General features: G+C 43.6%; 1 protein-coding gene across 1 annotated transcript in view; it reads right to left on the bottom strand.

Moving 5' to 3' along the window:
- Positions 1-387: 387 nt before the first annotated feature.
- Positions 388-14825, bottom strand: part of tafa5l (TAFA chemokine like family member 5, like) — a gene marked incomplete at its 5' end in the record, with an annotated part of 32967 nt that continues 18529 nt past the window's right edge. Inside the window, 3 exons of the mRNA XM_079273161.1 lie at positions 388-478; positions 2524-2566; positions 13197-13324. Coding sequence (XP_079129287.1) covers positions 2543-2566; positions 13197-13324 — 152 coding nt within the window. The 3' untranslated portion in view covers positions 388-478; positions 2524-2542. The remainder of the gene's footprint in view (positions 479-2523; positions 2567-13196; positions 13325-14825) is intronic.

The raw sequence follows: 14825 nt of genomic DNA, 5'->3' as shown, positions 1-14825 counted from the left end.
CGGCTTCATAGCAGGGATAGTAAAGAAGATGAACGGGATCGACTTCTGACAAGTCTAAATCAAGCCACAAAGGTACGGAAAGTCTTCAAGGAGCTGTCCCCTGCAGACTCGATGTTGGATAACAAGGACAAAAAGAAAAAGGTAAAGTACTTCACTGAATATTCCACTGCCCCGTTGATAAATGTTCCTCACAGGGATTTTAGTTCTGTGATGTGTCCACGAATTTGGCTGCGGTGAAGATTCAATGCCGATGGAGTATACCGTGCTGCTCACTCGAGACTTCTCAGAGTTCTCAGAAGTGTCTGCCGAGAGTCTTTCACTGTGGGGATCGGAGAAACTCCGGATTATCACTATTTATTTATTTTAGTATTGAAGGTCAAACCTGGTCTTTAGTTTGGGAATCTCGTTGGTGAATGGACACAATGTTCTGGTGTAGAGATTGGTCTCAGTTCCTTTTGTAGCATGGATGACAATGAACCTGCGGAGGGACGGCGAAAGAAGATAGTTACAAATCACGAGACACGGTTGTTTCAAAAGTCACGATGGTAGTCTTACCAGGTCAAACATAGTTAACATTTCCGCAACATTTCACGTAAGACAACTCCAAACTGAACACCACGGCATTTAAGATAAAGGCTGCCACAACACAAAACAACGTTAAATATGCACAGAGAATACATGTTTGGCCTTTGTTTGAGAAAGCTAATACATTTAATAGCACACTTCATTATGATTTCTTATACATAAAGAAAAATATTTATTTATTTATTTACACAAGAGTGCCTTGACTTTTGGGTGGATTTCAGGACTCATTTTGGGCGACAATGGCATTGATTGCCTACTCATGCAACTGTTTTGTGTCACATCCCTGCAAAAAAGCGCTTTGTCATTTGTTGTTTTGTTAATCAGCTTTAAGCTGTCGAGGATATTATTCTTTTTTTTACCCTCACGGTGCAGGACAAGAAACAAAAACACCACAGTAATAATCAGACCAGCCCCCCCCCCTCTCCCTGTATTTTTAATTTTCATCTGAGCCAGTTTTAGCAAAACACTTCACATACAACATCTAAACCAATTAAACATTAAATGAGAGCTCCAAATCAAGGTTTTGTCATTCTCTGCCTGTGCACTGTTAGATATTATAAAACAGGGGTCTGAATGATTATTGATATAATTGATATAATTAATAATAATCATGAATAATTTCCATAACGCAAACATGTCTGACAAAAAGCCATTAAATAAGATATATAAAACCAGTCATTTGACGTGTTCCATGTCTGAGCGGGGCTTTATTTGAGCTTTAACAAATGAAATTGTGTGAATGATTCTTTAAAGGGATTGGTCCATGAGTGTATGTGCTAATATATTCCTTTCCACGTGGAACACGTTTCACCTCCAATGAAATTCTGGAGCTAATGACTTAATTTAGCCAATCATTTGATCAAGAAAGCCATTTGAATGATAATAGAACTCTGCCATGAATATGTGAAATGGATAAATCCATAAATGTTAATGTTGATTCACGGTGACAGTGGACAATTGTGACACCCAAGACCGCCCATATAAATCATTCAGACACTTAAATATGAGTCGGCAAATCCACACAGAATTGCACAAATTCCCAGGGCTGGCAAATAAATATTTATGACGCCCCCAATTCCCCCTTTTCTCCCTGTCCTTGGTAATTGTGCGTGATTCATTTTGTTTTCTCCGTGGAAGAGGGGATATCAATCTTAGAATATTGGCTCGGAGACGTAAAGCATGTAGATTCCAAATGGCTCTTTTTTTGCAGAATATAAAAGCTTCACAGATACTCAGTCAATGTTCTCGAGAGCGGAATTTAGTTTTAATCTTTCGATTTTCTTGGTTTTTTTAGAGAACAGAAGAATGTTTGTGGAAGTGACGTTAACCACGGCTAGCCTGCTCCTGACTCCTGCTTGATATCGAATACGGCCGGAATCTGTCACCGTGGCATTTCGAAAGGGATTTTTCTTAAATGTAGCTTTTTCTTTCGCTTATTTCTTTTGTCAAGAACATCCTCCCAATCACATCGGTTTTCTTTGTCCTAAACGAGAGCCTGGACACAGGAAGTAGCCTCTCCCTTTGATGTATCCACAGTGGGGCTTTTTAGTTTCCATTCCAAAACTTCCCGTAACCCCCTTTGATTTCCCTTTTCTGTCAGAAGTGAATGCATACTGAGAAATGAGGGATTCCATTGTGTCTTCTCCAAGTCCTGAATGATCTTTATTTTCACTCAGTGGTGAGAGCGGTACTGAAAAGTACATGACGAATACGCACTAATGGCTGATTCATTCCGGGTCTGAGCTACACTGAACTCTTAAACAACTTGGAATTAAGGCGAGGCGTCTGCTGTTTCCCTTAGGAGTAATTATGTCTGCCTTCTACAGGGTAGAACAATCAAAATGTCTTTGGTTGCAAATATGTCGGAGTTAACTGAAGCAGGGTTATACACTCAGTATGCAAATGAGAATGAAGCACATCATAAAAAAACTCACATACTTGCTGTTTTCTCTGCATCCTACGACGGTTCCTTGGGCAAAGGCTGGAAAAGAAAAGTAGAAGGTCAGAGGCCAGCTTTCACTAAGGTTTCAATCAACTTTCCCTCAGCATATTTGCCTCAGACGCAGAGCAGCATATGTCCATTTAAAAGCACAGATGGCGTGTCTTCCAATTATATCTCAGGCGAGACGATGGAAGCTGAAGGTTATTTTGTTCTCCCCCAGTTTTTATGACCTCTGAGGATGCCGTTTCTCTCCTCGACCAGAAAATACGAGCGAGTAATGGCCACCTCATCATCAGCGTTAACGACCGAGAGACCTTTCCTTTCTCCCATCAATGGCATCACACAGATAGAACATTTTTATCACATTTGCTGTAGGGTATGGTGATAAACAGTGCTCCACTTTGTTTCTCTGTGAACAACCACTTCTTGCCTCCCACATTCATCGGTAGGAGAGCGCATGAAAACGTGCCGTTTTGCCCTTGACCGGAGGAAGAAAACAGCTCCCTTGCCTTCTTGATATTGGTGAATGAGCCACTTTTGTGTAGATAATGACTCGGCTAATCATAATCACGAAGCTAATGGTCTGTTTAGCCAATCAGAGGAGCCAAGGCGAGACGCCTGTATGGGCAGCGCATTGGCATTCCCGGCAGCAGCCGCTGCTGCTCTCCCCTCGGCTGTGCCAGGCTATCTGTAGCAGCGAGGTGGACTTGGTATTCAGCTGCCCGCCCCGGCCCGTCGTCCTGCGATCTGTCGCTCTGTCTGTCCGACCGGGCCCGGCGCTGTCAAAGAAATTCAGAGGCGCTGATCCATCATACCTCTCCAGCAGCATGTCATCTAAATGCTAAGCACTTCCACTGCATCTTTAAATCAAAACAAGAAAAGAAATGAGCACGGTGGGGCAGGCGGGCGGCTGGAAGGGATAAAAGCTCATAAGGGCACAATAGAATCTGCAGCGCAAACCCGTTGCTTTTTGATTACATTCATTTTAGAGGGAGCGGAAACGTGGGAGAGGAGAAAGTGGGCGAGAGGGACTGCGCATGAGAAACCCAGAGACCTTGTTATCCCTTCAAATGGACACGAAAAAAAAGGAGAATAGATATTGATACACCCGCCCCAAAGGTTCACCAAAGAAAATAGTACGTTGTTTGATTTCTCTCCAAAAACCACCATGAATGCACCTGAGCTGCTGCCTCAATAGGATCCCCCATCCTCCTCCCGCGACTCCTTGTCTCAGTCGGACTCTTAAGCTATCGATCGGAGGGATTCTTGAAGTCGGAGCAGAGTGCTGAGGCGGCAGAAGCGGCCGGCACTATTAACTGCTCCTACTAATTAAAAGGGTAACAAGGTGAGTTTGGCCCCACGGGACGAGCTATGCGGGAGACGGAGCCGGCTGTTTGCCTGCCATGCACACCGGTAAACAGTGCTCACCGCCTATGGTGTTTACAAGACAGGAATCCAAGGACATCGAAGACAAATTCATCTCCCGCTGGCACGAGGGATGAGGGAGATTCACGGATAAGGAGAGAGAGGGAGAAAGCGGGGGAGCACACTAACAAGAGCTTCACTAATTGCTTATTTTGCAGTGAAATTGAAACATTTGGACCTCATCTCAGAGCTTGGGGTGCCCTCGTTTCATCGCCATATGTAAACATCGAGCACTGTGCATGTGTGATAAAGTTTCACAGTTCAAATGAAGTGCACATGCCCGGATCTCTGAGTGAGTGCCAGCGGAGATTGGCAAAAATATCACAGGATTCAATTAACTCCTTTCCTTATCATCAATACAGCATATTTTAGGATCAAAGTATTTTTAAGATACAGCATGCCTCGCATTACACAAATAGAAATCCTCAGCCGAGGTATAGCACTATGGCTCACAGAAATCTATGGAGCCGGGAGAGAGAGACACTGCAGGTATACGGCAGAATGTCAGTGCTCAGGGGGACACAAAGCAGAGGAGACATATTTGGTGGCACTTCAAGCCGCAAAATTCTCAGCAGCGGCCCACCCAGCCATTATGGAGGCAGGCCATCACTGCAGCAACTAAAAACCCTTCCCCGGGGTCTCTCCTCACAAGTGGACTCCTGCACAGTGTTTTGTTGGTTGTATCAGCTGGAGACTCATAGAGGCTGCAGTCATTACCAGCCACTGGTGTTATTAGACTAACAAGCACAGCTACAGCCAAAATAAAGACCCTGAGTGGATGCCTCATGCCCAGATATGAGGCTGATGCACAAAAGCATCAGTGCAGCAGACCCAGAGCTATCTCAGAGGAACAAAAACAACATATTTCATTCCTGGGGAGGCAGCGACAGACAATTCAAATCCATTGCTGAGGTAAAAGTAGAAATATAATAACGTCAGAAAAATAATGAATGCATGAAAAAACAGTTTTTTAAGGTTTCGGCACTAAAAAGCTGCTTTGATTAATTTTCTTTTACTCTACGTGGCAGTTGTCAAGCCAACACTGACATGTAGTTTTATTTCATTTAGAGTTGTGTATCTGGCCACCTGGTGAATGTAAGTCCAATATTCACTCTATTTACTCTCCTCTAAGCTCGGTTTCTGTCTCTACCGAATCTTGAGGGAAATATCTAGCTGCTAAATGAGCCACTACATTCACCAGCTAGTTGCTAACTTTGTGTGTGTGCAGTTTTTTTGCCAGGTAGTCGTACTGAAAACAGCTGTCTGCTGCTTGAGATGAGATTGATGAGAGCAGAATTTGCAGGGCTGCAAACCAAAACAGTTCACATTACACGTAGAAATTTAGATTCATTGGCGATCGAAAAAATAATACTAAAAACATTTTACTTTAACAATAAATCATGTGCAGTTTGTTCCAGACCGATACTGGTTTACGCTCATTTGTAAACAATATGAAAATCAATGAGCAGGCTCTTGAAGCAGGCTCGAGGTGTGTGAGATTATTGCATTAAACATCAGGTGTTCATTTTTCCAGCAAATATTACATTACCGTTGCGCGCGATGTGAGCAGATCAATTTGAAAAGTCAGCAGTGAACTACCTGTAAGTGATCTAGTGTAAGTACATGGTAGGATTAAATGATATACATTTATCACAAATCTCAAAATGATATTTTGCTTAATATCACTGGAAACAGGTCGTGTTTTTCAAGAATCTTAAACGGGACAAAAAATGATAGATGTCGGCTGGCTGCGCTAAAGGTAGCAGCGCTAAACAATGAAACAGGATGTTTTGGGCCATGCTTGAACATGTCCAGTCCATTGGCACTCTGCATTACACAGGCTACAAAAAACCCCGTGTTGAAAAGTGGCCTATGGCTCTGACAATTTCACACCAGACAAAGCTCTCGAGACAAGCATTGTGCAGGGTAAAACTCACATGGCAGTTCAAAGCCTGGCGATGTCAGAACTTCAAACAGGGGAGCGGGGTAAAGTGTGCTGAAAGTGACAGCAGAAGGGACCATGTTCACTGGGTCTCAGACAATGGGGGGGGGGGGGGGGGGGTGGTTGAGGAGGAACATGCGCCCGGCGAAGGCAAGCAGAAAGAAATAAGTCTTTTAAAAGATGATGGAAGCACAAGAGGAGAGAAAAATAAGAGTGTTGTTGTTTTATGCCCTGTGAATGAACTCCAGAGGAAACATTAGATACTGTAAATGTAATCATGGAGCTCTCTGCAGTATATATGTTCCATAACACCGATGGAAAAAAAAGGGGAAGGGAAAGATTTTCGGAACATTTCTATCAATCCAACCTATTTCAATATATTCTCTGCATCAGTCCACAAGCTGTCTCCACAAGACTGATGATCGTGCCACAGCATCCGACAAACAGATGAGCTGGAACCAAGGGAGTGCATTTGTCTCCGCCGCTTGATAAATCGGGGACCCCTTTAATGAAACTGAAATAAAGACTATATTTGCTTCTCGAGCGTAACCTCTGTGTACTCTGGTGCGTGTGTGCTGAGCGTCAGTCATTTTATAAATGTGCATCTGAAGGCAAAGCGGCCTGGCTACAATATGTTATCCCCGAGGACCCAGAGGGAGGCCGTCAGACACAATATGACAGGAGCACCATCAGCTCACCAACAGCAATGTGAGTGAGGTGAGCCAGCAAGACACAGAACATAAACGCTGGACTTGTTCTTTCATTTGTCTGATGCATGTATCAAAGAACGCGCGGTGGTAAAGTCATGAGGCTAAGAATGAATTAAACACTACCGAGTCTCAGATTTGCATCTCTCTTGGCAGCTACTGCTGCAAAAAACCTTTTTCAACCTAACACTGCTGAAACAGATTCTGTTGTTTGTGCGCGACTGTTAGAATTGACTTGCTGGTGCTCAGAATTGAATAATTTCAACAGCAAACGAGACCGAAAGTCAGCAGTGCATTGAAGGACACAGCATGCATATCTAATATTTGAAGATGCTCTGGCCTGGTTTCTCCAATTCATTCGGAAGACGCAAACATTTCTCCAATTTCCAGTTCTGATTTCCTCACTAATATATTCCCACTATGTTGGAAACAAGACCACTGACAACACATCCTTTTACTCAGGGCCCATTTCCACGGAATGCATCGTTCAGAGCCTACACTAGCAGGAGTTACTGTTCAAGGAGCAACCTCTACCTCTCTGATTATGCCTTTTATCTCGTCTTGATAAATGCTGCTGGTCACAGAGCGACATCGTCGAATGAAAGCGATTTCATTTTTCTGCTCTCTCTTTATCTAAACATGGCATCTCACTGAGGATACAACTCTGTTTGCAAGAGGTTCAGAAGGCAGCAGCTCTGTGACAAATACAAGACCTGTATAGCAGCACTCTATATAACCTAACAATATATACTGAAACTAAAAAATAATGCCAGAGGGGTGAGTGGTTTAGATAAAGGTAGATCTGGTAGAAGGTAGTAATGACATCACATTCACTAATAAAGGAATGTGGCAGCATTCAGGCTTTCCAGCTGAACTTGCTTCGCTTTTGAAAACATTTGATTCAGTACCGACTGCAGGATCATGGCTTTTCATCAGCACAGAGCCAACAGTGCTCTCAGGTTGAAGTGCTGTTTGAATCAGATTTGTGGTTTAAAGATAAGATAATACACAAGTAGAGTAAAGGAACCTCTGTTTCCGGTCAACTAATGCTGCGTTCTGTCTAGACTGCTTGTGTTACATCAGCAGCACGAAAGCAACATCAAAAAGCAGGAATTCAAGCATGTAGTCAAAAGAAGTCCCAAAATCCTTCATGTGGGATTGACTCAATATTAATTATAGTGTGTGTGTTCATGGCAATGACGTAACTTGTCACTTAGTGCAGTCGTGAGGCTCAGTGACGTGTTTTAAATCGTTTTTGGACAACAGAATTTGACGTCAGAATTTGGCCTTTACTGATGATACTTATCAGTAGGATGAAGCCATTGTGGGTCTCCTTTAATGGGATTTATTGTGGAGGATTGTGCCGTATTTCCACCTGTTTGTTGTGAAGTTTGAAATAACTCACTAGAATAAAATAAATGCCATTATTTCAAGGACATTTTGGTAAAAAACAAAAATGTAATGGCAGTTGGAGGAAAAGTGAAATGACGTCACCTCAACATTAGATGTAGCTAGAGATAGATGACACGCTTGGACATTTTTAAACCTTATTGCTTTCTGTTTGTTCTTACTTGGACAACACATTATTATTTCCCATCGTTTACACTCATGACACCAAGGCAACCGGAAATCTGTCATCTCCACTCTCCAACCTCGACCTCAGCTAATCAACAATGCATTTCAACGAGCCGCACACAAGCAGTTGCGGACAGAGCCTGCGGGTGCGCTGCGTTGCCTTTGAGAAGCGAGCTCATTAGAAGTCTGTCTCTGGTCAGATGGGTTGCCAGCAAAGCAGTGACCATGGCGACACATCACTTGGCTGCGTGGCTGTTTGTCGTACACATTGAAGCCTTTATAACCGAGGTGCTAGCAAGTGTTACACAACGACACTGTGGAACTTTCTCACCTCTTTCATAAGAGGTGATCATTTCATAACTCCTTCATAGCCGGACAGGAACATTTTGTCTTGATGTGGTGAAATGAATCCAGTTTTTCACTTTGTTTTGCTCATCTGCATCACATTTGTAACATTCTCCACTCAAACACCTGTTTACCTTTTCTCTGTTTCTCTTGAGGAACACCTTTGACTTCTTTTTTTCCCCTTTCAGAAGAGCTACCAGAGCTAACTGGTGATAATGTCTTCATGTTTTCAGCAGCATTGTCAGGACTATACACACTTCACTAGCTTCCCTCCCTGGCCGACACTGGAACAAAGAGCACATAGCTGGAGGAGCGCCACCAGCGCAGAAAAAAAAGAAATTAGCAAAGGCGGATAATAGGGCTCAGTAGAGCTCTCGATAAGAGCTCTCACCAAGCAAGGGAGCAAGCGATGCAATCTCACAATGCTCTCGCTCGCCTGAAAGGATGGAAAACATTCAACTGTCCTGAATTCAGGCTGTCTGCCTCGTCATTATTCCACCTGACAGCCAATTCCATGCATTCACACAGAGACGACCAACTGTGGTCTTGTGTAACCTAACTATTCAAACCCCCCCCTCCCCTCCACACCGCCATCAAGTGTACGAAACCAACCTGATAGCACGCCGCCCCACCCTGCTCGAATTGCGCTTTCCACCTCGGAGAATATCATATGTAGACCTTTCAGCGGCTCACTAGTGAAGACAAATTGCCAGCTTGTTTGGGGGTGCCTCCAGAGAGTGATTCATATTAATGGCTAGCTGGCAGTGGAGAGCGTGCTGCATATATGCAAACTCCATTAGCAGGTTAGGCTGGAGAGTATGACCTGGCAGTGCCAGCGTGAGCTGCACACAGGAGGGTGGGCTGCCGAGCGGAGGCTAAGGGGGGCTGCGTATAGAAAGAGCTGCAGGGGCAGGGGTCGTGCAGTTAGTCTGGGGTGTTACTTCATCAATATATCAGGTTGACGTTTCTATTAAGACATTTATTATGATAATTTATTCCTATTTATTGCAGAATTGGTTAGTGTTACATTTGTAAAGCCTTTACGTTTCATGGTGTTTCAGAGGTCATTATCATTTACATTAAACTGTTCTAATGAACCATTTAACACAATCCACCTAAATTGAAACAATTGACATCTTTGATGATTAGAAGGGAAGAGAAGGATTTAATAAATAGCTTGACAGCCACCATTCTTGTAAAAACATTGAATTTTGTTAATTTCTTTACCAGAGGACCTTGCTTGACCACAGTGAGCAGAAACGTGAAGGCCTAATTCATTGACATATTAATTCATAGTTCATATTCATGACTTCTTCCCTTGAAGGCTTGTTAAGAGCCTGTGAAAGTTAAACAGAGTGCTAATATCCAGCAGGTGGAGCAGTTAGCAGTTAAAGGTTAAAAGTCATACATTTTGGCACACTGCATCTGCAATTGGCTGCTAATATTCATCAAGATTAATTGTGTTGGATAAACTAAACAACTTGGATTTTCTTGCAGCAGGTCGATCTTCAGATGTTAAGTTTTCCACGAAGTGGCACTCGAGGAAAGGCCACGTAGCTGTTTAAATCAGAAGGTTTTTATCCCATTGGGAGCATGACTGTGCTTTAGCAAAATCATGAAGCTCTTATTGCAAGATTCCTGGTGTGCAAAGTGTTTTTGGGCCTGAGGGTGGCAAAGAGTTTTACATCCGAGGAGAAGGAGTGTGCTCACTAAATCTCATGGCAGCCTGCCTTTTAGATTTTAATATCTCACTTCTCCACTCGGACTGATAGTGACACCAGAGGACTCATGATAGCACTCAATATTGAAGCGGCATAGGCTGGTTGAGCAACTCCAGCCTACAGTAGGAGTTAAGGTACTGTGAAAACTGATGCAAAAACAATCACTGAATCAAAAACATGCTGGAAAACAGAGATAGTTTCCTGGAGGAAGATACATATTTATGTTTTTGCTCATCACTGGTTAAACACAATTAACATTGAATGAAAATTGTCGATTTTATCAAAACTGCTGCTGGCTTGCTGTCTATTCCATCATTTTCCCGGGTAAACTTTCATATATCATTTCAATGATTTAAACATATGAACTTCCAGCCCACTCTACTACCAAGTCATCAAAACCGGCGGCTTGGTCAGTGGTCAGGTGAGGTAGCATGAAGAGCAATAAAATCTGTATAGCAATGAAGCAGCGGGGATGGATGGGTAGAAATACATTGGACTCTCACCCAGAAAACCAGTGTCTACGTCCTGTGTGAAAGCAACGTTGATTTATTTTAAATTACATTCATTTAGTTGACTTACGTTGCTACATAGCTACTACATACTTATTCTAACTCAAACTATGACGTTGCCCTAAACCTAACCAAGTGGTTTCCTGTAAACCCTGAAGTTTATTTTGAAAAGACAGTGTCTGCACGTAACGGCTGTGAATTGACTTGACGCTAGATGGGATTGTAGAGAGTCGTAGTTTGAAGCTGCTGTGTTTGACGAGATGAGAAGGAGAACGTGAACGCCACAGAGCTTGTGAAAATAAGAGGTTAACACCAGCGGGTGACGTCAATCTTTTCATCGTGTCAGAACCACTTAATCAACATTTCACGTCCTCTGCTGCTTATCTCAATGTCAGGTTGTAGCTACAGGTTGTGAGCAGTAATTAGGCTGCCACACAAAACTGAAGTGTTTCTCTCAGCACCCAGAATACAAATCTAAATTGGATCTTTAAGTCATTTTTTTAACTTTGGTTACCTTACAATTGTTGAAAGCTGAACTTAAATAGATTCGATAGGGGAACGCTGAACTGGATTCAGATTCGATACGACGCGATCGAACCCCAACCCCATATATGTTTAACTGATATTAGCAGCATGATATATGTATTATTAGATGCATGATTTGCCCATCGTCGGGTACATTTGTCACTTTATTTCAGTGGCTAACTCCACCTATGTCAAGCCTCCGCACCACAGCACGGATAATGAGTGCAGCCATTATCAGCCTTCAGAAACCCACGTTGTCACACTGAGTGCTGCTCTGCAATGGGATTAGCATGTGAAGACAAGTGCTCTCACAATTAGAACTCGCTCTGCACACCCAAGACACTCGCACAGAGATGTGGCCAGACAGAGCTTGGCCAGTGGCCGAGCGGCAGCCTGGCCCTCTATTCCCCCCCCCCCCCCCCCCCTCTCCAGCCTGATCAATCCTCCTTATAGATTTCTCATTTTCATTTATCTTCCAGGATGCGCTTTCCTCCCATTTTATGTCTCACAACAAATACCTCTGGATACATCCTCTCTTCTGCTGCCAAAGCCTCCCTATCCCTGTCCCCCCCCAAACCCAAACAAAGCGCACACAAAAAAAACAGCAGCAGCAGCAGCAGCATCACTTGTGATTAACTTCTGCAGTAAAAAAAATCTCCTCGGCAACAGCTTATTGAGAATATGTTGTGGAACACAAAAAATCTGCATTTTTCTTTTTCTTTTTCATAAATGTATAAAAGCAAAACACTAACCTAAGCGTGCTGTCAGGGTAGATTACAGCACGATGGGAATGCGTGCATGAAATGTGACGCAGCTGCCCGGGGCTGCTGGACGGAGGAGGCGGAGGAGCGAGAGAGATAAAGACACAGCAAGTGATGAAAGAAAGCGAGAGTGGAAATCAAGAGATCCAGTCACAGGTTGACCTTGGTCCTCGTGTACATGACGATGAGGACATGCAGTCTCTCCTGCTCTCTATCCATCCTGTCATCACTTGGTTTTAGTTGTTGTTTCTTTTCCCCCCTACTCTTTCAAACATTCATATTGATTCTTCCTTTCTAATGGCACGACAATGTAAAAGATCCAGTGAACCCTCGCTCAGATTGCAAACGCTTGCTGGCTTTGTGCATCCTGAATCAGATGAGAGTTGATCACAGAGCAAAGCCTCAGTCAGCTCTGAGGCATTGGATGCATGTTGCACAGTGAGAGGAGCCTACAGAGGACCAGACAACACCATATTGGAGGCTTTAAAAATGTAACATGTTTTGTGTTCATTTAAATCCCTCGCAAATGTCTGATCTCTTGTTTGAGCAAGTGCACCGAATAGTTTCAAATGATTTATTCATGGGCGGAGATCCTGAAATGGCGAGTATTCCTAGTAAGATACTGGTGAATTGAAGATGGTCTGAGAGGAATTCACGTTTACAATTCCTGGTAAAATGCAGAATACTAAGATCAGTGTGGTATGCATTTTTTCAATACTAATGAGGTATCGGCGGTGCAGAGCTAAGCTAGCATCTTTTATCCATCTTCTTTTATTTATTGGTGACGCGCAAACAACAGAGCAAAGTTAGAGCTGGGTTACAGACAATGATGAAACAACCATGTTCAGAACACTTTGTAGTAGTTTGTGCCTGTTTATTTACTCTCTTTATAATATTATTTTAAAGAAGTGGGACCCAGAAGTTTGGTTTCACTGATTTGTTCCAATTGCACGTTAAATTGTGAATTATAAATAGTGACTTCAAGGCACAGAAAGCAGTTTAGCATCTGTTTTCTACACCCAGAGTATTGATGCAGTCTTTAAAGCCTGGGAGCTGGCCTCACGTACCACTTCCAGCTTGCGTTGCCCACACTGAAAGATGGCGGCGTGATGCTGTTAAGTGCACATGCCGTATATTAATGTCATGTCTTGTAAATTACCGTGACGGTCTTGATGCGACCGCTGCCCCTGGTGCAGGTCCAGCCGGATCGGTTGAACAGGTAGCTGCAGACCTCCCCCTCCAGGCAGGGAGCCATCTCGCACCACTGACGACTCCGCACGATTCGCGCTGAGAGGCCGAAAGACAAGGGGGGGGGGGGGGGGGGGGGGGGAAAGAGGCACGTTACACTCGCACACCCACAGAGAGAGACTTCAGATTGTCAACATTTTCAGTTGTATGGTCACCAGACGGGAAAGCATCTTCAAATGTTGATGTGTCTACAAGCCTGTAGTATTTCAATTAGGATTTTGTTGAACCACCATGTCCGAATCGCCTGTGGTAGTAACCTTTACAGACCAGCTGGCGGCCCATAAATTACTCTCCTGTTAATGCTAGCGTTCACTGCAGCTGCACACTCTCATTGTTTCCTCCTTTTGACATTTTGTTCGACTTAATATTCTTCCTGAAAGCGTTTTTCTTGAGGTACTTCTAGGTAAAGGGTTCTAGTGTTGAAAGTAATTGTACTTTAAAGCACAACATTGTTGGATTTCTTTTCCTGAAGTGACGTTGAGTAAATCGTTCTGAAACTTGCACTCAATGGACAATGCAGCAATGATGTTATGAAATGTTTCCATTGTGTTTTAATGTTGTCATTCCTATCTGCATTCTAAATTTTAAAAAAGTAAATATATCGTGTTATGCACAACAATGTGGTGTGATAAATCAGGATGCCCGTTGAAAATATCACAATAACACTATAAAGTGTTGTAATTGTGTCTTATTTTCTGCTAATTCATATGCACAAATGATTAAAGCACAGCAGGAACATTTCAATCTGCAGATTAGAGAGGTGGATCACAGATTAGAAAGGCTTTCGGTCTTCTTAAAAGTGATTTGTCTGCTGCAGACATCGGTCTGTCAGAGTGAGAGCCAGTGATGCTCTCCTTCTCCCTCTGCAGTCCTTCTGCATGACATTGAATTAGCATGCGCCTGTAGTCGATGCTGATAAGCTCTGATTGTTCTTTACACAGCGTGCTAAAGCAACACCGAAAGGTTATCGGCTCTCTGTGGACCATGGCCAAGGCCGCCGCTCCTGCCTCCACCCCCCCCCCCCCCCCCCCCCCGGGGCAGCACATTGTGGAACGAAGTAACACAGTCGGCAAATTGAAAGAGACAAACCACAATTCGTTGAATGTCCACTGGAGAGCTGAGGGAGGGGGAGTGAGGAGGAGGAGGTGCGGAAAGGGAGGCCTTGTGACATTTAGCTGTGAGGTATTCGTGGTCCAGGCCTTGTTAACAGTCCGAAATTGCTCTTTGGAGTGTCATACCCCGACTGCTGCTCCGCAATAAAGATCTGTCATCTTGTGGTATTTATTAAGCCACCCCTCATGTATGTAACTGCGTGCACACACACACACACACACACACACACACACACACACACACACACACACACACACACACACACACACACACACACACACACACACACACACACACACACACACACACACACACCGCTCTGTAGATATAAAGCCTCTCAGCAAATAATAGATATTGTTGACAACTTGGAGGAGAAGCCGTGTTTCTGCCCTCACAGTGCAGTCAGGCAGCAGTGGAACAAAAACAA

This window comes from Melanostigma gelatinosum (assembly GCF_949748355.1).
Source record: "Melanostigma gelatinosum genome assembly, chromosome: 8".
Lineage (NCBI taxonomy): Eukaryota > Metazoa > Chordata > Actinopteri > Perciformes > Zoarcidae > Melanostigma > Melanostigma gelatinosum.
This window is presented reverse-complemented; position numbering and strand designations above follow the sequence as displayed.